Source organism: Pocillopora verrucosa, chromosome 5 (genome assembly GCF_036669915.1).
Source record: "Pocillopora verrucosa isolate sample1 chromosome 5, ASM3666991v2, whole genome shotgun sequence".
In the NCBI taxonomy this organism is placed as follows: Eukaryota; Metazoa; Cnidaria; class Anthozoa; order Scleractinia; family Pocilloporidae; genus Pocillopora; species Pocillopora verrucosa.
Genome location: NC_089316.1, coordinates 628,467 through 653,502, shown reverse-complemented (window position 1 = coordinate 653,502; position 25,036 = coordinate 628,467). Strand labels below are relative to the sequence as shown.

At 41.4% G+C, this 25,036-nt stretch overlaps 1 protein-coding gene across 1 annotated transcript; it reads left to right on the top strand.

Annotated features, from left to right (window-relative positions):
• The first annotated feature begins 40 nt into the window (after positions 1-40).
• Positions 41-25,010, top strand: LOC131790973 (E3 ubiquitin-protein ligase UBR5). The gene is made up of 46 exons (XM_059108275.2): positions 41-208; positions 350-394; positions 1,622-1,703; positions 2,496-2,569; positions 2,787-2,845; positions 3,194-3,287; positions 3,619-3,787; positions 4,131-4,190; positions 4,521-4,611; positions 4,697-5,076; positions 5,254-5,484; positions 5,891-6,048; positions 6,141-6,246; positions 6,749-6,962; positions 7,123-7,241; positions 7,395-7,523; positions 7,895-8,006; positions 8,097-8,254; positions 8,441-8,530; positions 8,764-8,862; positions 9,050-9,131; positions 9,560-9,808; positions 10,363-10,599; positions 11,315-11,546; positions 12,020-12,352; positions 12,444-12,590; positions 12,894-13,160; positions 13,548-13,698; positions 13,837-14,000; positions 14,376-14,754; positions 14,874-15,014; positions 15,329-15,551; positions 15,743-16,017; positions 16,510-16,832; positions 17,264-17,647; positions 17,970-18,265; positions 18,811-19,115; positions 19,394-19,616; positions 20,068-20,288; positions 20,633-20,763; positions 21,209-21,379; positions 21,821-21,905; positions 22,491-22,763; positions 23,269-23,416; positions 23,891-23,976; positions 24,389-25,010. The coding sequence occupies exons 1-46, from the start codon at positions 147-149 to the stop codon at positions 24,599-24,601; spliced, it is 8,271 nt and encodes a 2,756-aa protein (XP_058964258.2). The 5' UTR covers positions 41-146; the 3' UTR covers positions 24,602-25,010.
• The last annotated feature ends 26 nt before the right edge of the window (positions 25,011-25,036 follow it).

Below are 25,036 nucleotides of genomic sequence, written 5' to 3'. Positions count from 1 at the left end.
GAGACTGGACTCCAACTTTCTTTAAGCGTATATTCTTTCCTCTGCTCAAATCATCAACATTCATAGCAGTTTTCCTATCGTCGAAAAAGAAGTACTCAGCATTAACATCAATGTTGTAGAGTTTTCTGATCTCCTTTATCAGCATCATGCCGGCTATTCACATCGCTGTACATCCTCTGCCGGGAACAGTGGAAGAGCTACACGAAAGGTAGCTCAAAGCAATTTTGCGATATGCGTTTATTTCGGTGCATTTCAACGAGGGTTGTACTTGTTTGTCCGCTAATCCTCGTATAAGCGTAAGAGTAGAGTATTTTTTCGCCATTGATCCTTTTACTGTTTTAATTTTTAGGCTGAAGGAGGTTTCAGAGTCAAAGGAAAAGAGTGGTTTCTTGAGGTAACATTTTGCTTATGAAAGAACTCCCTGCATGACTAGTTTAGATGAAAATGGCGAACAAAAACGTGCTCTGTATGTTTTTTATATAAACTTAGGTTCGGTGTTGAAGTTTTTCTGTTGCACGTGGGGACTTCTTCACTTGATTTGCCTTAAAGTGGTTTCATGTGTGTTGTTAAATGTAGTCCGATTTTTTAAAAATTGCACATGCACAATGAAAATTGCACATGCTTGCTTTCTCTTCGTTGCACATGTTTTTGGCCGTTAAAACCTCTAGACTTTGAGAAGCTTACTTTTAGTTCTCTTAATGTTTCTTTATAAAAGCTTTCTTAATTATCCTTTTCCCTTTTTGCGTCTGCAACGAGTGCAAATATGTTAACAAGAATGAAAGATGCGAGTCCTTTAAAACGTTTTATTCGTTCTAATATCTCTACAGATGTGGCTACACAGCTAGCATACACGTGAAAGGTTTCCTATTTTTTTCAAACTGTAGCGTTTTTAGTTAAAGTGCCTATAACAAGAATTTTTTTTACGTATTTCCTTAGTTTATCATAGGTACAAACCAATCTTGGTAGAAAAAAATTTAAAAAAATGTAAACTCAGTTTTTTGGGAGCTAAAGTGGTCTTATTTTGTCTTTAAGAGTGTCTCGTAGACTGGTAACGAGTTCTCAGTTGGCTCTTGTAAATCTCTCACATCTCTTGTTATTTTGTATCAGTCAGCATTGAAATGCCCTTGAAATAATGTCTGATTGCAATGCATACCTAACTTCAGCAGGCTCTACTGTGAGTTGTGATACATAGTGCTCAAGTAGTAGAGAAGATATGGAAGTTGATTATACGGTTCAACCTTACGAAGTGGAATGGCGTGTATCAGGCCAAGATTTCAACAAAGACCAACAAAAATGATTTATCAGCTGGGGTTTTTAGGTCAAGATTAGAACAAGAAAACTCCCACTACTGAATGTTTTGTTTGTTGTGTTGTTTTCTATGGCAAAATCTATATTAGGAATGGGTGGCTGTGTTCATTTCTGTTGCCTTAACATATTCTTCCTGTGCACTAAGAGCAGTGAAGGTTCCCCTTGGTCAGTGCTCTAGAGTTTCGTTGCTGTAGAGTAATTCCCATGGCAAACAAAAAGCTAACCTGTGTTGTTTCAAGGAAACAAGCTCCCTAGATACAAAGAGTGCTGTCCAATTCAGGGAGTTTTTTAATTTGTATTTCCTGTTCATCAGTTCTCCAGTTCTTCAAGCACTTAAGGATCAAGTGATAAAAGAATGTGTGGTGGGACCAAGGCATGTTGCATTTCTTTTGGAGGTCAGTAATACAGAGTTTTCTATAAAAAAATGATTTAGCAGGATCATGTCTTCTCCAGAGGCATCAGTACCCAGTGTTTTTCCCACCTACTTAACCCTTTCACTCTAGAACTGATAAGACATAATTTCTCCCTACAATATCCGTGTAATATCAAGCAGGCAAGGTGACGAGAGTATAGAAAAAAATCAATTAGGGGATAATTAGTTGATCCAATACCAAATTCTCCAAACTAATGTCATGAGAATTATAGGGCAGACAGTAAGGGGATTTAAAAATAAGGTCCCAAGGTGAAAGGGTGGACAAGGAAATCAATGTCAACAGAATACATCCTCGTGCCTTTAGCACCCACTTATTTCCTACCAGCTAATTTTTTTTTAAGGCGGTGAATGGTTTTTAACCTTGGAGTAACGTTTGACCATGAAGTCTGATTATCTGAATGAGAGCAGTCCTTAGAAGGACTTTTTGGTAAAGTGACTGATGTTCTAACACATTATGGGAAGTCATTATCAGAGTCAAGTGAAGTGCTGTTGTTTTGAGTCAAGTCAAGTAAACTGATTGGTCAGTTTTGCCATGATATTACATTGGTTAGAATGAGTAGTGATAGTAATACTCAGGGTTATTTCGTGCTTCAAAAGTTGAGGTTCACTGTGGTAGCTGTGTAGGTTTTTTTTTTCTCTCATGTGAGATTTTTATCACCACGTTGTCAATTTACATGTTACATAATAATGTGAACAAGAATATACTACAGTGCTGATTAAGTACAATTTTAGTGATAAGTGTGTTCTGGTTTAGAATGGACAAGTTTGCCGTGTTCCTTTCACTCTTCATCCAGACAAGCTGGATCTGTCATCCAGAGACATAACTGTGTAAGTATTTTGACCAAGATTTAGGTGCAAAATGAGAGCTAATAACTATATAAACATGTTCTTGTGTATTACAAAGTTCTCTGTAAAGTATTCATAACTGGAAAACTAAAGGTCAAATTTCCATGTATAACTGGACAGGTTGAAGTGATTTGTATTATTCTGTATAAGTTATTACTGCACATAGTAGTTGATGTTTGTTTGGTTTTTGTCCCTATAGGGAAGAAGATAACAGCAATACTGCTGCAAGGTCTGCATCTCACATAGTTCTACATGCAGGTGTGTTTGATTTGCAGTCTTTGTACTCACAATACTGGTTTATTTCAGGAAGCCCTTAGAGTGATCAGGATTAATTTTCTCCTTGAGCAATGAATGAAGTCATGATAATTTATAACTAAAGATAAAACTGCTATGATCTCAAATAAATCCTGACAACAGCTGTTATAAGGAATTATGAGGAGAGAGGTTGGGAAGATTTTCACTTGTTAACTTTTGCATTTACGTTTTTCATATACACCTCAAAGAGCAATAGAAACAGTTAAAAAAGCAGAAATTAATGGATAAGGAATGTGTGAGTCTGGATATGGTGTATCATTACATAATGGGTAATTCCTTTTCTGTTGGTAGTTGGTGGTGGAAGTCGTGGTCAAGGTGAAAACTCCTGGGTCCTTTCAAACAGTGGAGAAACTCTAAGTGGTCTCACAGGACACCCAGTTATCAGGTATTGATAAATTTTTCTCTGCACAGGGCTGTCCTTTTCAAGGGTTGTAAACAAAAACACATTTACCCATTGTATCTTTTACAAGTGCCTTTGACTAAACTTACACATCACATGTGTGTTTAAGGGGTTGGGGGAGGGAGGCAAGTTATGTCTGAATGTTTTCTGGTAGTCAGTCCTTTTAAAAAGGGTGTGGTACTTTCCAGGTTTTATTAAATGATTGGCTTAAGGGAAGAAACCTTCTCTATAACCTTTATAAATGATTACTGTTCCAAACCATGTCTGCAACATACAAAGTTTAATTTGCCAGTATGTCGTGTGATTTGTTTTTCAGTCGTTGGGGTTCAGCTCCATCAGCCATGTCATTAAGGACATCTGCTCGTGCACCAGTGCGTGGGCGTGGCCGTGTAGTACGAAGGGGTGCAAGAGGGGGAGCATCTGGGTGGGCAATAGGCTCTCGTGCTGTGCCACCAACAGCTGTTCCAGAAGAACTTGTTAATCAGGTAAGTCACTTGTCTCTTCCTTGTTTCTGGTTCATTTTTTCGATCATCATGTAGAAGCCGCTGTAATGTCGTCTCGGAAGTTGTGATCTTAGAGCAATTTCAAGTTTTAACTTAAAGGTAAACAGACTAAATTTGCATTTCCTTTTGCAGAAAAGCAGAAATGAGACTAAGGAAATTGTTTCTCACCTTTAATATTTTATTTATCAAAGGAACATAGTTGCCAAAGTGGTGACTAAACTCGAATTTTTAGTTAGCCAAGTTAAAAGTTTTAGTCGCATTGGCAACTGTATTGGTTGCAATTTCGAGCCCTGTATTGAATGTATTGTTGTGTTTTGTTCTTCAGGCTCAAGTTGTGCTTCAAGGGAAATCAAGGGCTGCCATCATCAGAGAGCTTCAGAGAACAGTTAGTTTCCTCTGTCATATTTATATATTGCACTCCCAGAGTTCTCAATATTGTTTGCAGATTGTTTTTGATACATGCGATGGACTTAGCTGTAAAAAAGGGACAGCTCATAGTGTAGTAATAAGAGTCAAATAGACTGGCAGTAAACTTGAAGTTGCCTGTTGTTCAGGTGCGATAAATAATTAGCCTTGCAGTAAAGGGTTCAGTTTTGATTCCATGAGGAGGGAGGGAGAGGGAAATTAATCATGTTTATTTATATCATATGCAGTGTTTTTCACATTCCTTTCCCTCTTTGTAATTTACAATGGGCTATTTGAATTTATATTTCAGAATCTTGATGTGAATTTGGCAGTGAACAATCTTCTGAGCAGAGACGAAGATGATGGGGATGATGATGATAACCCAGAGTACCTTCCTGGAGGTGAGATTTTCACTGAAAGCTTTTCCAACGATGCATTTTATCTGTCTGCAAAGCACTAAGAAGTATTTGTTACTTTTTCTCCCAGATGACCTTATGTCCCTACTAGATGCTGGTGTACATGTGGATGATCCATCTTTTGTTGTGGATCCAGAGGCAATATTTTCAGAGGACATGTTTTATAGTTCACAGTATGGAACAATTCATCGACGTCCTAACAGTAGTGCCAGGGCTTCAAGAACTGCAACAGAGAGAGAATCAGAACGTGACAGGGAAAGAAGTAGGGAAAGGGAGGCACTGAGGAGAGAGAGGGACCGATGGCTTGGGAACATCCATGGAGGGGCTCTTGACTGTGGGACATCAGGCAGCACCCCCAAACAACCACCTCAGGACAAGGTACCTTCTCAGAGTTTCTCTGCTGATCCTGTGAGTGTGGCAGATCTACTTCAATGGTGGCAAACAGGCACGGTAAGAAACTAAAAATCTCATTTAATCATTAATCGAGACAAAATGTTTTCCCTGGCAGCTGCTTATTGAAGGGGTAGCTATAACTTCATTCAAAAGAAACCAGGACAAGCTGTGACTGCAATAGACCATTGTGCATGGTAGAATTTCCTTCATTAAATATTTCCTTTATTCCTGTAGGATGGTGTTTTCCCATGCTTTACCCACATTGCTGCCATGTATTCAGAGCTGATATGTGTAGGGGCTGATGGGAAGCTGTACCAATGGAAATGGGAAGATCCTCTTCCCTACAAAGAACAAGATGCGGCAATATATCATCCCAGGGTCAGGTCTCTTGGTCTTGCAGATGAGAAGGTTGTGGCTGTATCTGCTTCCTCTATAAGGGCATCTGTACTCACAGAGACTGGAAAGGTATGTACAACATACAGCACCCTGGCTGACATGGCTATGATAGAAGTTTCCTTATTGGCCCTACATGTACATGTAGCCCTCTAGATCTTGTTGCACTTGTATTAATGTTCATAAGAAAACTTTATCACTCCCTGGGAGAAGTGGTTGCCAAATGATTATCGTGCCAAGTTCCAAAGCTATAGACATTTAACTGGTATATCTATGTTCTGTTCTTGGATAAAGCACTTCACTCTTACAGGGCCTCTCTTTACCCAAGAGTACTATAAGTGGATATGGGTGAATGATTGGTGAAAATTGAGAAAACACTTAAGTAACCTTGGATGAGAGGATTAGCAATACCTTTGCTGATGACATCGGGTATGAAATAATCAAATAATTATTTGTATTTGATGATATTTCCCTGTAGGTAGCTACATGGGTTGATGAAACTCTTAGCTCTATTGCCAGTAAACTGGAGCATGCCACCCAAGGATTCTCAGAGTTCTCTGGAGACAAAGTTGTAGCAATTCACACATGCTCACTGTACACTTGTGCCCAAATGTCATCTGGAGCCTTGTACTGGTGGTAAGTATCTGCTTCTTCTTTAAAATAATCAATTGAAAATCACGTTAGCTAATGGCAATTTGTTTGATGATCAATACATATCATTTCCACAGGGGTGTACTGCCGTTTGAGCAGAGAAAGAAACTGTTGGAAAAAGCTCGTGCCAGGGCAAGAAGAAATCGCACAACCTTTACTAGCTGCATCGTGCGTGGTGTTCAGGTAATGTAATCCCTAGTGCAACCACTCATGCAGTATGTGTTTGCACATTACACACTTGGCAACTAAACCTTTAATCTCCCGTTAGTGACCAAGACAGGGAGAAAATTTAGTGTTTGCTAAAGTGAATGTCCATGTGTATGTCTTTATTGTGTGTTATAATGTACATGAAAACATTACGCGTTTCTGATCATCTGAAAACGAGTGGAAATTACAAATAGCGCGCGCAAGTTTTCAAAATTTCGTTTATCTTGACTTTCTGAGATGGTTTTTCATGTACATTGTTAACAAGTAATAACATGATTTCTCTTGCAATTTGGTGTGACAACTACCTGTAAATCTTTCAAAGTCTACAAATTGCACTTGCCCCTCGGGCTCGTGCAATTTTGTTGCCTTTGAAAAATTTACTTGTGCCTATCAACGCCAAATTGCACTCGAAATCATGTTATTACCTATACAAAGTTGATCATACAAGGTAATTTCCATTGTTATTTCTGATCATCAGGTCTGTTTGCGTAGCTGTCCTCTTTATCATCCTGGCTCTATTGGTATCAACATCTCCTCTGGCATTCCACGCATGGGACAGTTGTTAGAATCAGCTTGGAATTTGGATGAGAAGTGCCGTTTTAAAGTCCTTCCACTGGGAAATGAGGAAGCCAGCTGTAGTCCACCAGTTATTGATGAACAAGATAGTGATGTTCCTGGCTCTCTTGGCTTGAGTGAGTTGCTTGTCACAACATTTTCAGAACATGCATGGAATTTTATGCTTTCAATTTTTGGCGACTTTGAAATTCTTGTAACTACGGTAAAATGCAAGTCGTACCTTGGAATGCAAGTGCATTATTTTTTACTTCATTATCATTCCAATTTTAATTTCAGAGCGGAAAAAGGATCCATCATTAGATTCCGCGGAGGATAAATCAGTTCAGGACTGGGATTTGAAGGATGTTATCTTTGTAGAAGATAAGCGGAACATACCTGTTGGAAAAGTGCTCAAGGTGAAAACATACAGAATATTTTTATGAATATATCTTGCTCAAAAGATCATTCATATAAAAATGCTGACTCAAAAAAGCATAGCACATATGCCATGAATCTTTACACACCAAACATTGTGTATTTAATGGTTTTGTTGCGTTCTAATGTGTTAGGTTGATGGACCGTACGCCGCAGTTAAATTCCCACCCAAAGACACTTCCCTTCATGCTGCTGCTTTGTTAAATGAAGAAAATAGTTCTCTTTTACAAGATGTGCGGCTTCTGCGCAAGGACGAGCTTCAGGTATGCTACATCTTGTAATGATAAATAGATTAAGAAAGATGGTTAGTTTTGAGCTTGGTAAAGAAATAGAGAAATATGTCTTTTGTCTTGTCACCAGCGTGGGACAAAGAACAAATTCTGAGTCCCCATGAGGAATCGAACCTCAGACCGTTGAATTCCGCTCTCCGATGCTCTATCACTGAGCCACAAAGACTTTACGGCGAGCGAGGCCCATCACGAACTTCATATATGACACGCGGCCTGTATACTGCCAGGATCAGCGATGTCGATAGCGCTATCGACATCGCTGGAAGCAAGGACGTATATGGATCTCCCTTTATAGTTTGAACATATGATGTTAGGTCTAAAAAATTTTGTTTGCTTTATTAAAGCTGGTCAAGTCATCTGCTGCCAATAAGATTCCTGATTGTATTCAGCGGACACCAAAGTTGCTCTCCGTTCCATTGGGCACCAGACCTCTTGCGGTAACTGTCAACTGTAAAGGTACTTTCAGTTTTCAAGCATATGTTTACTATGACGTGTCTAGCTCGCATTGGTTTGTTTTACTTAGTGTACTACATTCTTCCATGGCAGGAGTTCATGTGATGTTGAAGACGTCAACTGGCGTTCGCTATGCTCTCTACAGCTTAGCATCTTCCAAACCCGAACCCGGAGGAACGATGCCAAAAGACTGCGCAGCCTTCCTTAGTCAGCCTGGAGTGAAAGATATTCAGCTATACCCAACAGGAGATGTAAGGAATAAGTACTGTTTTCATAAACAAAGACACACGCACAGGGTTGTAGACAAGGGACAGAAAGTACCAGTCTTCTTAACAATATGCAGCTGAAAGGACAAAAAATTAAAAAACATTACATTTGGTAGCTAAAATTGCTTTAAAACTCTTCATCATAAATTTTTATTGTTTGTTACTTTCCAGGATTCTCTAATAATGATGACAGACACAAACGGAGCATTGTTCCCTCTTTCAAAGAACTTTCTCGGAACTGTCAAAGATCCAGCTTGGACTGTAAGGATTCATAATTCACTTTTTTTTTGCTTAAATGTTCTCATCGCTTGAGCTTTAGGGAGCTAAAAATTGTCTGTGCGACAAATTGCAAACGACGTAAACGTCATTCTTTAAGTCTCTATTAGGTTAACTGTGCAGGATGCAGATAATGCAGTTTTTATTTTACCAAGATATGGAAATTGTTTCAACTGGGAATGACTTATTCGATGTGTTATTGTCTCTTTTCATTTTAGGATCTTCCACCTTTGCAAAGTCTTGGTGTGGGTGTCACTTCTCTCAGACCAGGAACTGAGTGCAAAACCCGAGCCTTGGTGGTAGTGTTGGCTGTACAAGTAAGTTACATATACCTGTACACATTGACATGACTTTTGTTTCACCTCGTTCACCTCGTGACTTCTCACCATTGGCTATTCATTAAATGTCTTTTTTGTAGTCTGGCATATGTTCTCATCGCATCATCTTGTTTTTGTCATTTTTCTCCTTTTATTTACGTATACATTGATGATCGTTGATTTGCAGAACCAGCAGTTGATGACTCACATTCTGAAGTGTGACTTTGAAGCTATTAAACAGTTTCTTGATTCCATGGAGGCAGATCCTGGTAAGTCAGCATAAGCTGATGTATAATGTTGATTTTAAGACTGCTGTAAAAATACAGGCAAGGCATGAAACGGGTTTGGACAATTACCCATAAACCTGCGTTGCTAATTGTTTTTAATCGCCGGCAAAGGTACGTAAATATGTACTTTTGGGATACGCGCTTACTGCCTGCTTGAGCAGACAATTAGACACCGTATTAACTTCACTCTTACCTCTCGCGGGACCAGACATACATTAACAGACCATGTTCTTGTTACTTGAGAGCTCTTATCAAAAATTTTACCTTCTTGAATGTGAGTCGTAGGGAACGCTTCTCTAGATGCTCTTCGCAATTTTCAGATTTACACTTTTGGTTTTTAGCTGCTTCTCTCGTTTCCAAAGATTAAAATGTACTTTTCTCCTTGATGTTTGACTATACTGTGTGTACAGTCAACATGGGTAGCCTTCTAGAAGCAGTTTTACTGGAACGATGTGATGGCAATAGAAACATTCTCCACGCCTGCGTCTCCAGAAGCTTCCCAACATCTGCCCACGAGCCAGGGGAAGCAGTTGAATCTCAGGGTAGCAGTGTGTCTACGGCTACAGGTGCCCTTGGTAACAAGTTAGAGTCAATTAAGGGTGCAGTAGATGCTCTCGCCGCTGCCGTGGCAGCCGCTGCAGCAGCTGTTCGCTCAAGTGGTGAGTTAAGGACACTTATCTTTCAACTAGCTTCCTTTAAATATCGTTTGCACTGGGCAAAACAACACTCAAGTTTAAAAAGGCCTCTAAATATTAGTATTGATTGGTTAATCAGAAATCAAGAAGGAGCCAAAATGGTTAAGGATGGAGTAGATTAAAACAGATTGGAATTGACAAACTTGTGTCAAATTTTTGCCAACATTTTCGTCATAAAAGAGACCCAAAAAATGTATGTTCAATGAGATAGAAAGACATAAGAGAGGTGACCAAATTATTTTCAGCTAGAAGGAAACCGCAAAATATTAGTGTGGTAAAATAGACAGAAAGTAAAAAGCCAATAATAAACCAATGGGTAACAGGACCGGCTAAGGATGGAAAAGGTTCAAACGGATTACGAAAAGCTTTCAGTCTCTTATGTGTTGGTTTAACATATGCTGCAGCCGGCAATTTTCTCATGGCTTGTACCATACAATTACAACGCAGCCTGCAAAATTTGTACACGTGTTAAATGTGTAACATGCTCAATCAAGGTTTTGTCTCTGCTTCTTTCTCAGATGGTGGTTCCGGCAATTCATCTGCCACTAATAATACAGGCTCTGTGAGCAACAGTGGCGGTAATGGGGGTGGTAACAGTGGGCAAGGAAGCAGTGCAGGGTCGTCAAGACTGGGTATGCATGAGATGATGCAGAGAGCTGTGACTGCGGCCAGATCGGCGACATCCTCCCTGGCAGGACTTGATGTGGAAGAAGATGCCCCTATACCTACCTTGCACTGGCCACCAGACCCTCCAGGTTACCACTTTCACTTCCAAGCGCATTAGTTATAGTAACAAGTATCAGTTAAAAACGTAGTGGGTACTCAGTGTTACCTAGAAGCACTGGCTACTCGTTTCCGAAGCGCCGGCTACTTCAGAAGCATTATGTTTTTTATCTTCCTTCTGAATTCAATTTAGACCTTTGCTAAGTAGTGTTTTTGTTTCGACTACCTTCTAAAAGATTCTCTTGAGAACACTAAGTACCAGAACGGCAACAGTTTGACCAAAAGTCCAATACTATTTTACTCAGTTGTGGTGTCCAGAAACCAAGTTTGCCAAATCATTGTTTTCAAATCTTGATACTTTCTCGTTTGAGTTTTTGGCCAGTCGTTAATTCTAGTCGTTTTCGCTCAGTCGTCACTCAAGATTTTAGTTTTAACTTTAATGTAGTTTGAAAACAGGATTAAATGTGTTTTGGATTTTTACCACATTTGAGACCATTCCTTTGACTGGATTTGATAATAGTGACGGCGCAAATTATTCACAATCTAGTCGTAATCCTTAAACTCTCAAGATCCAACAAGTAATTCTTCCATTTGACTGCCATACATTACCTTGACATCAAACGAGAGAATTTGGTGTTATATCAACATAAACCTTTTCGTGCTGATAAGTTTCTGTGTTGTCTGATTACGTATTGGAATCGTAGGGAGAAATTACATGCTAATCCTTCCTCAACTTTCATTGTTTAGATTCGCGAGATGACGATGCAGGTCCGCCATTAACCCCGGCTCCGTCAGGGACAATTCCTACACCAGCGCCATCCACAGCAGCTGCTGCAGTAGGAGGAACCGGAGCAGCGGCAGCAGGCTCCAGCAAGTCTTCTGAACCATTGTCGACACAGACTAAAGCTCTGAAGTGTCTAAATCTGTTGTGTAATAGCGCTGTATTAGCGCCATTCCTGTTGCAACTCATGACAGCCAAGTAAGGAGGGATAATCCATTAACATCTCGTTCAATTTCTTACATAAAAACATGAAATTTCGATTATCAAATTTTTTAAAAGAAGAACTTTTAATCTCGTATTAAACACTTGTAGTGATTTTGGGGTTAATCCATTACAAGTACACGAGTATATAAAGTAATAGGAAGGAAATTGATAAAATTACTTAGTGTGGAAAGTTTATCTCGGAACAACTGAGAAACAAAGAATTTGAGCATCAGAGTGAAGGAGTTGGACCCAGGACTACAGCGCTTAAAACTACTAGACTAAGTCGTCTCCTTAAAACAAATGCATTTGAAATTAAACAAATTTAAGTTATTAAGAGAGAAGCAGTCAGCTGGAAATAAGAGAGAGCCTGTTTAGACATGTATAAATTCCCCCGGTTTCATTATTTGATTTCTGTTAGCTGTTACTCTTTTGTTTTTGCTATTTACTACATCTTCTCTATTCTTCAGGGATACAGATGGCTGCACCCCATTCATGGCTGCCGTTCGCGGCCGGTCCTACTATCCTGCCCTCAATCTGTTTGCCACTGCCAAGTACCTGGCGACTGGCCCAGACGGACAGATTGATAGAAGTGTCCTGATGTCCATGCTGTGTCCATCAGACAGTCACCCAGACGCCTCTCCTTTGCATGTTCTCTGCTGTAATGATACTTGTTCGTTCACTTGGACCGGCACCGAGCACATAAATCAAGACATCTTTGAATGCCGCACTTGTGGTTTGACTGGTTCTCTCTGTTGTTGTACTGAGTGTGCGCGAGTTTGCCACAGAGGACATGATTGCAAGTAAGACTAGCAGCTGTGCCAGGTCTTTCAGTGAATGTACTTTAAAATGACATTTTTAAACTAAACACACTGTTTTTTGTTATGTAATCAGATTGAAAAGAACGGCACCCACTGCTTACTGTGACTGCTGGGAAAAGTGCAAGTGCCGTGCCTTGGTACCAGGCTCCCAGGCTGCTCGCACCCAGCTCCTTAAAAAACTTGTTTCAGAGACTGACCTAGTAAGCCGACCAAATGGAAGGTTAGTCGACTTAGCTGCCCTAATTCCTCGACATCGAACACAAAAGAAAGAAAATAGGAACTGTTGAATGTAGTCGTGAAATTTTTTTGTGGAATAACAATGCAAAAGCATTACAGCCCAGGATTACGTTTGACACATATCTGACAAATCTTAAAATTGGTACTCCTGATTTTTAGTCTAAATACCTCACTTTGTTGAAGCATGGCCAGGCCTTAAATGTTTTCCTTTTATTAACTGATATCACTCTTAAAGCTTTAACTATAGAACACTGTGTTTTAAAGCACCTTTCCATTCGTTCTGCAGAGGAGAGCATTTGCTGTTATTTTTGGCTCAAACAGTGGCTCGACAAACTGTGGAGCAGCGACAGTTCCGACCTCATCGCACCACAACAGATACACGTCCTAAAGCAAAGACCAAGACGCTTGGTGCGAGTGGAACGCCCTTGCCTCTTCCTGAACACGACTTGGATCCTCCAAGGTTCGCGCGTAAGGCACTAGAGTTTATTCTACAGGACTGGAGAGCTGTGAGTGCAATGTTGAGAGATGGTTGTCGTACGCCAGGAGATGCCAGGTAAACTTGGAACAGTTTTTACATCTTTTGTCGTCATACCAAGTCGATCTTTCCCTCGTAAATGTTTACATTAGAAATCTGAAAAAATTGAAACATGCAATACTGCGTGCGCAGGGAGGATGTAACTTCTCCTTACAATATCCATACATTATCCAGCAAACAGGTAATGAAAACACTCAAACTGTAAAGGTAGAAGTTGTTATCTTGATTTAACACCAAATTCTCGTAACTAATGTACAAGGAGATGTATAGCAGCGAGAGGGAGAATTGACAATCAGATCTTGGGAGTTAAAGGGATAAGGGAGAATATCTTTTCAACGAAATTAAAAATGGTATTACTCTCGGTAAGTTACATGGCCACAAGATTAAACTACTTACCATTTTTAGACCGCATGCGCACGAGAGCAGTGGTTTGCCCGACGCTGGTGCAAGTCAACTGATTCCTCTAACTGAACAAGAAGATCGTCTTCAGAGTCAGCCCGGTACAGTCCGGCTGGATGCATTTACACACTGTCTTGTAGCCAAATGCGGCCCAGAGGTAACGTGTGACTTCTACATTTCTATCAATAGAGCATGGCTCGTGATATCTCATTCTACCAAGCTATGATTGTCAAATTCAGTCATGTAACGTGGCTGAGTCTATTAATTGTTGTCCATTTTTCTGTTAACATTTTAGATACTTGACCCGCTTCTAGTTACTCTGGTCAATGCCATTGAAAACTCAACCGATCCTCACAAATCTGATGAACTGAGCCTGGCTCAGCGCTTTATCAGATCTGTAGCCAGAGTGTTTGTTGTCCTGTCATCGCAAATGGCTCCTGCTAATGGCAAACGCAAAGTGTAAGTGTTTTTGTCCATAAGTTGTTATTTGCTTGACCATGAAAGGTTGGTTTTCTCTAATTCTCTAATATATTCTGTATTGTCGCCGTAAAGCGTCCATTTCCGAGGACCCATTCACTTTCTTCCTACAATTATGTTCATACATTATCCAGAAAAAAGGTTATGCACGCGTGTTAGTGTTCATCTCTCAAACTGAACAAGCTCAGGACTCATTAGTGCTAATATATTTGGTTTTATTTCCATTTCCTGTTTGAAACAGAGGTGTCGCGCAAAAGGTTATGCACGCGTGTTAGTGTTCATCTCTCAAACTGAACAAGCTCAGGACTCAGTAGTGCTAATATATTTGGTTTTGTTTCCATTTCCTGTTTGAAACAGAGGTGTCGCGCAACCGTTGATCAAGTGTCAGCGCATTTTCCAGTGTCTTTCCACCATTGCCATTCCGGAACTTGTCCAAGTAGCCGATGCAATCTTAGCTCCAGTTCGGCTTGGCATCTGTCGCCCAGCGCAACCATTCAGTCTGTTGTCTTCTACACTAGAAGCTACTCAAGCCAGTGAGGATTTATTCACTGTGGAACCATTACCAATGAGACCCTCCACGCCTTCGGTGGAGGAAGCCGCCACTCAGGAGAGACCCAGTATTCATCGTGTGCGAACTCAGAGGCACAGGAGGAGGCAGACTGTTACTATTCCTCGTGTGCAGGAACAGAGTGCTGTGCCTGTGGAAGGACCAGCTGTTGATGGAGAAGAAGTAGAGGTAACAGTGTCATGCGTCACTCTGTTGTTAAATAGTGAGGAGAAAATGGATAGCTTTGCCAACGCTCCAAATAATGCATATGTATTTATTTCAAGAAAATTTTATGTTTTTATTGTCAGGTTGTTGAAGGAGGAGAGATGGAAACAGAGAGCCACGAAGAAGTAGGAGATGAAGAAATTGAAAGCGGAGCAGCTGGGAATGAATCTGATATGGATTTGGATTTACTTGCCGAGAGCGAGAGTGACAGTGAAGAGAGTCAGGTACAACTTGCTCCTTCAGACACGTACATGTACTAGTGTAAGCCTCATGTGACCATCAGCCTGCCGTGTTGAACTGTGTCCGATCTTAGTTGTCGGATACGCCTCCACCCGCTTCTCGATGGATCCGTTCAGTCGTGGACGGGTTCGTTCAAATTTTGGGCGGTTCCGTCCGATTCTGCACGGGTTCGTCCGATTTAGTTTGTTCCCAGCGTCCAGTTTCAGATGGTACATTTAATAAGAGGGGTATTACGGACTCTTTTCCAAATTTAGATTCACGCCAGTAATCCTTTGTTTTTCTGTCTGTTTGTTACCAGGTCGGTGAAGTGAACGTTGTTGAGAGTGTCCGCCGCAGTCGTGTCACAGGCTCACTAGTTGGTTCAGATGGTAGCGCCAGCATGCATGGTGAACATGTAGAGTTGTACTCTGAAGAGGAATCATCTACAGGAGAAGAGGAGGAAGAAGAAGAGGAAGAAGAAGAGGTGGTGGTGGAAACGTATGATATACCTGAGAGTATCGAGAATAGACCACCTACTGGAGGTAAAGTATCTACGCTCCATTCTAGACATAAGGAAGCGACGCTATAATACGCAGTGCCTTGGAAAGGTCTCTTCCCACGAGGGAGGAAAAAAAAGTGAAAGCGAGATATTAAGAACATTTTCTGAAATTACACTTTTGATATAGGTGTCACCATTCCCATAGCCATGATGTTTTTTTATTCCGTCTTTCAGGAGTGGACCCCAACGCTACCCCTCATGCCATGCAGTGGGCAATACGAGCCAACAACTCTCAGTCAAGAGCTGCAGGTAATAGTGCAGCCACTCCGCAGCCCACCAGCGGTACAGGGTTTATCTACGTTGATTCCAGCTCACTCAGACGAAGTGGTGGCAACGCCGCAGCTGCTAGTACTGCAGCCTCTAGTGAAGTGACTGGGACCAGTGGTGCGCTTAGTATGAGTAACTCTGCCAGTGCACTGGCGCGAGCCTTTGGTATTGTTGTCCGGGAGGTAAGTGGATTGGGCCGATTCGTTTTCAACGAGGTACACGCTTGGTTTAGATTTTACTGTCATGGGAGTGTGTTGCTTCTGTGTATTACAGTGTGTTTTAATCAAGTGTTGTTAAACCAAAACCAGAGTAATCTCACCGGCCAATCAGAATGAAGACAATTGCTCAAGCAGCCAGTGGAGGCTCAAGGGAAATATAAGCAAACATTCTGAAGCGCGGGAAAACGCCAATAATCAGGCCGCCATTTTGTTTAGTTTCGTTTTTGGTTGATCGTGCGGTCACTGGTGTCTTGTAAACCAAACAGAGGGCGCAGTATGGCCAATTCTATGCAATCTTTGATTCCCGTCGGCACTCCATTAAAAATTGCGCCATAAACAGAGGTATCTTTTACTTTACGAGGTATATCCCAGTGTTTGTGGCAGGTAACGAAATGAAATTAATTCTTTTATTCTTGTGAAAAAGCTAACAATCCTTTGTGCTCTACTGTTTCTCAGGTCACCGACCTGCTCAACATCGCTCAGGACCCGTCTGCCCTCCCTGCAGACAGCCTAACACCTACCCCATCGGCCTTAGCAGAGATTAATGTACTGGCAGACCAGCAGCTTCAAGCGGCTTGGAACTGGCTGGCAGTGGTGTTGGATTGCACCGAAGCTCAGCTTAGGTTTGGATTGTCTCTGTCAGCAGCTACCGACCCCTCCCATCCCTCCCATCCGCTTCACGAGTTTCATCCTAAAGCCAACAAAGACAGGAGAACACGGGAAGACCCAACGCTTCTGAGAGCTTTGGAGAACAAAAGGAAAAGATCTGTGGTCAGACGGTAAGTGATTTTAGACAGTACATTGCGTTAGTTTGGAGTGACATAACGAGACTTAAGCTCCTTAGTAAAGAAAACTAAGGTTTGACAGAACTGACTCTACGCCCAATATCTTAGCACGAAATTTGTAATAACCAACGACAATTCTAATTCCTAACCGGAAGAGGGGTAAGGAAGTTGTCATCACCAACAGCAACTGACGTACCGGGTGGCAGAAGGGAAGATTTGTTTTAGTGCTGTGGGGAAGAGTTTTATAATCCCACGGCTGGTTGGACATTCAAAAGAGGGGCTCTTTTTCTCGCAGTTTTCTTTGGAATAGTTATGGAATACGTGCGAGAGCGGCATTTGACAGAAAACAGCTTTTGGTGCCTTTAGCCGCTTCCAGTTATTTTGTATTTATTTTTGTCAATGTTCTTTTTCATCTTTTGAAACAGTAAACATGGAGCGACCAGTAGTAACCTGGACACTGGTCGACAAGACTTCTTGGTATACGTTCTTTCCCTTTTGAGAGGCCATTCAAACGAGCACGGAGACTCCCTACCCAAACTGGATGTGTCCTCCTTGCGCCATGTTGCCTATGTTCTGGACGCTCTAGTTTACTACATACGTAATAACCCAAACGCCAGTTCTCAGGCGAACCGATCCAGTGCAGAGAAGACTGTTACCACTGACACACCCAACGATGAAGAAGGTGGTGATGATGTCGATGATGAAGATAGTGCGAGTTTTAAGAGGGACGCCGATGAATATGAAGATGATACAGATCATGTTGAGGATGAACCTATGCCCACTCCTACCTTGCCTGGAAATTTGCACAGGTTTGTTGGTGTACATTAGCGAGGTGCATCTGGTTTTTGAGACGATGGCATCATTCTTTGTTCCAAAATTGAATCATTTGAGGGCTTAAAATCTTAATTTTTCCCGCCTTTACGAATAAGTGAAACACAGATGACTTGAAACAAAAACCTTCAACAAAGATGCGTTGTATCTAAAGCGACGTCTTGGAAAAAGCACATAGTTGAATTGGAGTTTGGGGGAGGAATTGAGTTGGGGCGGTTCTAAACTCTTGCAACTTATCTACCAAGTTGTCTGCATGTAGGTGTAAGTTCATGCTCAGTACACAAAATGTTGTGATTTCAGCTTCTTTGTGCGAACTGACTCCACCACCGTACTAGGCTGCACCCCTCCGGACCCGTACCAGGCTCCTGTAGAGGAAGCCTTACCTCTTGCCTCTCAGCCACACCTTTTGCACCCCACAGCACGCAGAGAGCAGATGTTTGGTACTATACAAGAGCATTCAGACAGTGGCCGCGGTGGTGCACCTATGGTCAGCAGCATGGCTTTGTCGAGGGAAGGTTCTGAATCAGTGGTCTGTACTACAAGACCAACCAGCGGTGCCGCCACGGGACAGCTCTGGTCTGCAATGGACGTGAACAGTAAGGCCTTTTGTAATGAAAGTCCAAACCCTCCTTGCCCCTCGCCTCTCTTTCCCCCCCCCCCCCCAAAAAAAAAAAATCAGTTTTAACCGTAAAATGTGCTTATACTCATCGGACGCCAAGAGTGCGCGTATTTGTTATTTGAAACCTTTTAGCCGACAGCTTTTTAAGCTGATAGTTCCTTTTCTACCATTCACAATTTGAAGTTCCACCCTGCTTAATACAGGTTTCGCTGTGTCACCAAAAACAAGTACATTCTCAGTCTGTCTTTCCACCTGGTATGGGTGCATGGAGAAAATAGCTGAATAAAGGACAAGCTAGTGTGTCCAAAATACCCGTATATTCAAGTACTGTAATTAAATGCTCTTTTTCGGAGCTTTAAGTGGCTGTCGAAGATTTCTATCAAGAAGAACACGCAGACTTTCTCAATTGACGCACGTTAATAACAATAGATGCAGGCCCCTAAAGAAGCTGGGAGTACGTTTTTGCTGAGAAGATTACATTAGACATAAGTTAAAACTACTCTCAAATTCTCATGATTCTAGTGACAGAAAGTGAGTCTTCAGTTGAACCCTCAACGTCAGGTGGCAAAAGTTCCGAATCTACTGTTAATCCCACGGCATCCACCTCTTCTTCCAAACCTGTCATCTGTAATGGAACTTCTGCTAACTCCCTGTTGGGCCGCTGGAGGTTGTGTGTGGAGTTATTCGGCCGGGTATTTCTGGAAGACGTTGGATCCGAGCCTTCGTCTGTATTGAACGAGTTAGGCAGGTTTGATGTGAAAGAGACCAAGTTTAGGCGAGAGATGGAGCGGCTTAGGAACTCCACCCAGCGTGACTTGACTATTGAGGTACGAGACTTTTTCTTAAAGTGGAATCCAAAGTAAGAGGTCATTTGTCAGTCTGTCAATCTGTTAGCATGCTAGTCAGTTTGTCAATTAGGCAGGCAGAGAGGCAAACGGGCAGTCTATCAGGTAGTCAGTCAGTCAAATAACCGTTCAGGCTGTCTGCGAGGAAGTCAATCAGTCAGTCGCTTTAAGCTACATTAACTTTCGCGTATGTGTTTAGTCTAAGTATTTCATGTAAGCCACACGAATTGACCCTAATAGTTCTTTTTTCATATTCCTAGGTTGAACGCGACCGTGCCTCTCTCATTCAACAAACCATCAGACAGTTAAACACACAGTTTGGCCGGCGCTGTCCCAGGTCTCGACCAATGACTATACACCGTGTTAAGGTGACATTCAAGGACGAACCAGGGGAGGGGAGCGGTGTGGCGAGAAGTTATTACACTGCAGTTGGTGAAGCGTTCCTTTCTGGAGAAAAGCTGCCAGCTCTTGATAATAGCAGAAGTAAGGCTGGATTTGGTCTTCAATATCGCTACTCTTAAATAACTGACCCCATTTTACCAGATGACGTCTTAAGAACGTTCCCAAGAAGTAGCGGATGTTACTCTGCTGGATCGGTGAAGAGGACCTAATTACATGAAAGAAGGGCTCTTTACTCCTGACTAAACCTTTGTCTGTCTCGATAATATCATTAGAACTCTGTTCTGTACTGAACATTTTATAAGACAGAATAACTGTTATCTACCGGTTGAAGCTGATCAACAATTCTCCCTTTTAGTTTGATACACGGCCGTTTTCTCTGTGTTGAAAAAGTTAAAATGTTTCGTATCACCAGATAAATCTCGGCACATCACAAGTGCTACAATTACCATTACAAGCGTGATCGGGATCACGTGATGCATTAGACAACTTTCTCTAAGTGATAGACACTGACGATGTGTTGATCTACCAACAGGTATAGCTCAGCGTATCAGACGCGCAACAAGTTACCGATACAAGCGAGATCGTGATCGTGAACGTGATGCAAGAAGACAGCTGTCAGCCGATGCACGAGCTTTTCATTTCAGTGGCGGCAGCAGCACTGGTGATGGAGAGGATCCCGATGGTGACCCACTGCCGTACCACAGGCAGTCTTTAGGAGAGAGGCTGTATCCTCGAGTCCATGCCTTGCAGCCTGTAAGAAAACGACTTATGTCTTATTGTTACGGGGGCTATTTTGACTCAAAACCACTCATTAGATGGTATGAAAAACGCGCAAAATGTGTGTTACTGACGAAGAAAAACGATAACAAACTTAACAAAAACACAGTAACGAGGAGGTATGAGAAAGTAAAGGACGAAATAGCTAAATACAAAATTACACAAAAAATAATTAGCAAGCGCAAAGATCTTACAAGGGATGTTGTTTGATTTAAGAGGAATTCACTGAGTTAATATCATGAGAAAAATATGGCAGACAGTGTCAAGAATTGTTAGTAAGATCTTAGATCAACTTAACATTCCCTTTTACTCTATTTCAGTCTCTGGCCAGCAAGATCACCGGCATGCTTCTCGAGCTTTCTCCTGCTCAGCTACTTTTACTGTTGGCTAGTGAAGACACATTGAGGCAGAGAGTGGAGGAAGCTGTTGAGTTACTTCTTGTGTCTGGAAGGTAAAGAGGAGAAATTGTGTCCAATTGTGAAGCTGTTCATGACTCACCGACTAGTTTGATATTAAGCCTTTGGCTGCCTGAGATGTTTTCGTTATCATTAAGGGTACACCATCCGATATGATCGACAGTACTCTGCTTCCGCTCTGGTCACCGAAACATCACTAACTGTCACCCTCACCCGGAAGATCGCAAGGCATGCTTCAAGCAATTTGATCTTATTGCAGATACCGGCAAAAATTGACTCGCGGGTTCATTAAGGCCGACATTTCTTAAGTAAATTGCTGTTTGATTTACGATGTTATTGCCGGCTGTGATTCGGAACCTCACGGGGAACTTAGATTTTTCTTAAGTTTTCCCACACATTTGACTGATGTTGATTCTCTCTCTCTAAACTGGCTCAAAGTTGTTTTCGCGTCCATCTGAATGAAGTTCTTTTCTTTCCTAGGAAACAAGTCAAGGATGCAGACGAGAACCCCCTTAGCGCTGGTGCGGACCTGGATGATTCTGAGGACGATAGTGCTCCGTTATTCTACCAACCAGGCAAGACTGGGTTCTACTCGCCACGCCCAGGGAAGTGCTCTGAAGAGAGATTGAACTGCTTTAGGAATGTTGGAAGGTGAGAACAAACTGAAAATCGGTATCAGGCTTAAGTGGTTCTCTTTTGGTAATGTCGTGTATTATGTGTTGTTAAGTTTTGTTTTCTTAAACAGTAGTGTTCGATTGGCCACGCAGGAATTCTTGGCCCAGGATAAACTGTGATGTTTTTCTTCTTCTCAGCAAACAGCCTTCTCTTTCGACTATGCTGCAACTTTCGTACACTCAGCAACTAGATTTTTGTGTGTTTGTTTGTTTGCTTGTTTTTGTGGTTGCATCAGTAGGAAGCTATGTACGTTAACCATGAACAGAAGCCTATAACCCAGTTTCTGTTTGTCCAAAGGTAACACTAGGTACCATAGGTACATATAGTTACTATTCTTTTGTTCGTTTTTCTGGTTGTTTCCTTTCATGTGACAATTAGAGCTGAAGTGAATTTAATTTTCCGACCCTTGTATTGAAGGATCATAGGATTGTGTCTTCTACAAAACGAACTGTGTCCGATCAACCTTAACAGACATGTTATAAAGCACATCCTCTCAAGAAGGGTAAGTAAATGATATAGAAATGCACGCAGTCTGATTTTTCGATAATCGCCCGCGCGTGGGGACTTCAAAATAAGTTACTGTAATCTTTTAAAATGGTGGCTGCCTGATTTCTTGTAATTGTTGAAGGAAAAAACTCCGAGAAAACGCGGTGGCTCTGTTGATAATCACAGCAAGTACGGCTGAACAGCTGATATTGATAATCACAGCAAGTACGGCTGAACAGCTGATATTGATAATCACAGCAAGTACGGCTAAACAGCTGATATTGATTATCACAGCAAGTACGGCTAAACAGCTGATATTGATAATCACAGCAAGTACGGCTAAACAGCTGATATTGATAATCACAGCAAGTACGGCTAAACAGCTGATATTTGGCTCCAGCTCTGCAAATGTTATTGCTCTATTCCAGATAACATGATTGCGCCTTCAAAGAATAATTGCTTTTAAACTATATAGTAATTACGTGCGTTTTGAAACCCTTGAGGGAGGACCATGAAGTCTAAAATGTACCAAGTATCTCTAAGATCATAAATTAACTCATTAAAGGGGACCATTGGTAAAAACAGTTTTCTTTTAATCTAGATTGGTTGGCACGACCTTGCATTTTTCGACCCTACTCTCTACGAAAGCTTACGGAAAATCATCGTCGAAGCCACGTCCCCAAATGCCGAGCACATTTTCAAGGGCCTAGACTTGACATTTAGTGTCCAGGCCACTGTGGAGGAAGGCGATGGCGGCCAAGTGGAATTGATCAAAGGTGGAAAAAATGTTTCTGTGACGCCATCTAACGTGTATGACTATGTACGACTGTATGCCGAGCACAGAATGGTGGGCCATAACAAGAAGGCGCTCCAGGTAAATTTGGATGCTATGAAGTATCACTTGAATGACTCTTCTGCGTTTTAAAACATTTTTCTGTAGAGTATTGGAAGTATGATAGGTTAGTCAAACACGCACCATGTGAACCAATCAGATTCAAGACAGAGACAAGTCGTTACGTGGTCAATCGCGTTTTCCCGCGCTTTAGGTAGTTTTCGATCTCATTGGGTCCTTCTTATTTTTGTCTTTATTCTGATTGGCTTCTTCTGGTTTTGCAAAGTTTAATTGTCAAAAGTGCCTCAAAATATTCTTACCAAACAGTGTAGAGGGCGATTTCAAAATGTTTGTTCGTGCAGAAATTTAGTTCCTATTTTTAGGGACTTGCAGAGGTTTTGCATTCAATTTGTGCTTCACGTATGAGTTGAAGAGATCTCCCTTTGTTCAAGTGGCTTTTTAAGCTGTAATTTGATCTGCAGTGTATCGAACGCTGTGTTAACATTTTCACATCCTGGGAATTAAAACTGTGTTACTCTTGTTGAAGGCTCTACGAAATGGAGTATTGGATGTGATTCCCTTATCTGCATTTGATAACCTGACAGCTGAAGATTTCCGCCTGTTGTTGAATGGTTGTGGTGAGGTGAACGTACAACAGTTGACGAGCTACACTTGTTTTAACGACGAGACTGGAGGTATGAAATGAACGTGATGATGTAACATCTTATCACAATATGTTTGTCATGTTATTTGTTGCGATGCTGTCCTGGTGTGACGTCATGGAGTACAAAGTTATGTCTTGAGGTTTGATTTGACGTCGTTCAACGCCATGTGGAGCTAAGTCATATGACATGATTTACGATGTGACACCATGTGGTTTCATGAGCCACACTTGATTCCATGAGATGGGAGATATCTGAAAGTAATAGTCAAATTGCCTGCGGTCTCGTCATTTGAAGTGAGGTGTAATTTCAAGGCACAGGATGTTATTGAGTCAAATAACATTTCGCCTGTTTTTGTGCCACGTTCTATGATTTTCCGTTAAATATCATATCGTTTGGCATGATGTGATCTCAGATGTCATGCCATGTTGATGCGATGTCGTTGTGTCGTCATGTGTCACGCGGTTGTTTGCATTTACCCTGCATCTTTCTCTTTGCTCTCGGTAGGTGCTGGAGCTGAAAAGTTGCTCAAGTTCAAGAAGTGGTTTTGGTCCATTGTTGAAAAGATGAGCAATTCGGATAGACAAGACTTGGTGAGCATTGAAGCTATGGTACAAATGTAAAGAACGTAAAAAAACTTACAGGGCACGTGAAATAACCACACTTCTACTGCGTTGAAATTTCGTGGGGATGTTACTGAAAATAGTAACCTTGTGGCCGTTGAAAGGGAATTTGTAAACGCTCGTCAAAGACTTGTCTTGTGTGTTTAAAACGTTTATATGAATGATAATAAACAGCTGTTTCTAAACCATATCTAAGTTTAGAACACACTACTCAGAAACCAGTTTTTGACGTTATTTAATGGCTACGAATTCGATCTAGCTGAAGAAATGTTACTTATCTAAAACCAATCGTTAAAGAACGTATATTTCATAGTTGACAGTTTTGGTTCACAGTTGATCCTCTAGCTTGAGTAGCTTATGACACAGAGCTCTTTATTTGAAGGTCTATTTTTGGACATCAAGCCCAGCACTCCCTGCCAGCGAGGAAGGTTTCCAACCTAAACCATCGGTAACAGTCAAACCTGCGCATGATCATCAGCTTCCCACTGCTAATACGTGTATTTCCCGGCTGTACATACCACTCTACTCTTCACGTGCTATTCTTAAAAGCAAGCTTCTACTGGCTATCAAGACCAAAACGTTTGGATTTGTATAAGAGATATCTGACAAGTGTTGACCAGTGCAACCATAAACAGAAGAGAATGGAAGCAAAGGGAACGAACATGAAGGAATCAGTCATCCCTTAGAAATCTCCCGCTCCGTTTCATTCTTTTGATTTAGACAATTTCAAAGTGTTATCCCTTAGCACCTACCACTAATATTCACATTCTTCTAATGATACTTACAAGGAGAATTTGTTTAACAATCAGGACCTTCTTGAATCAGTGATCATTTCCATAATTCTCACAACCTTTATAATTAATTCAAGGGTGATACTTGTAAGGAGAAGTTAGAAGCCAGTTTCTCTAAGGCGATAAAGTAAGATCTTTCCGCATAGTAGATCGTCGACCGTGCTGTTTATAAATTGTATTAAGAAACACCAATAAAGAATTAGTTGAAATTGTGCCAGGTTTCGTAGCAGTTTTAATTT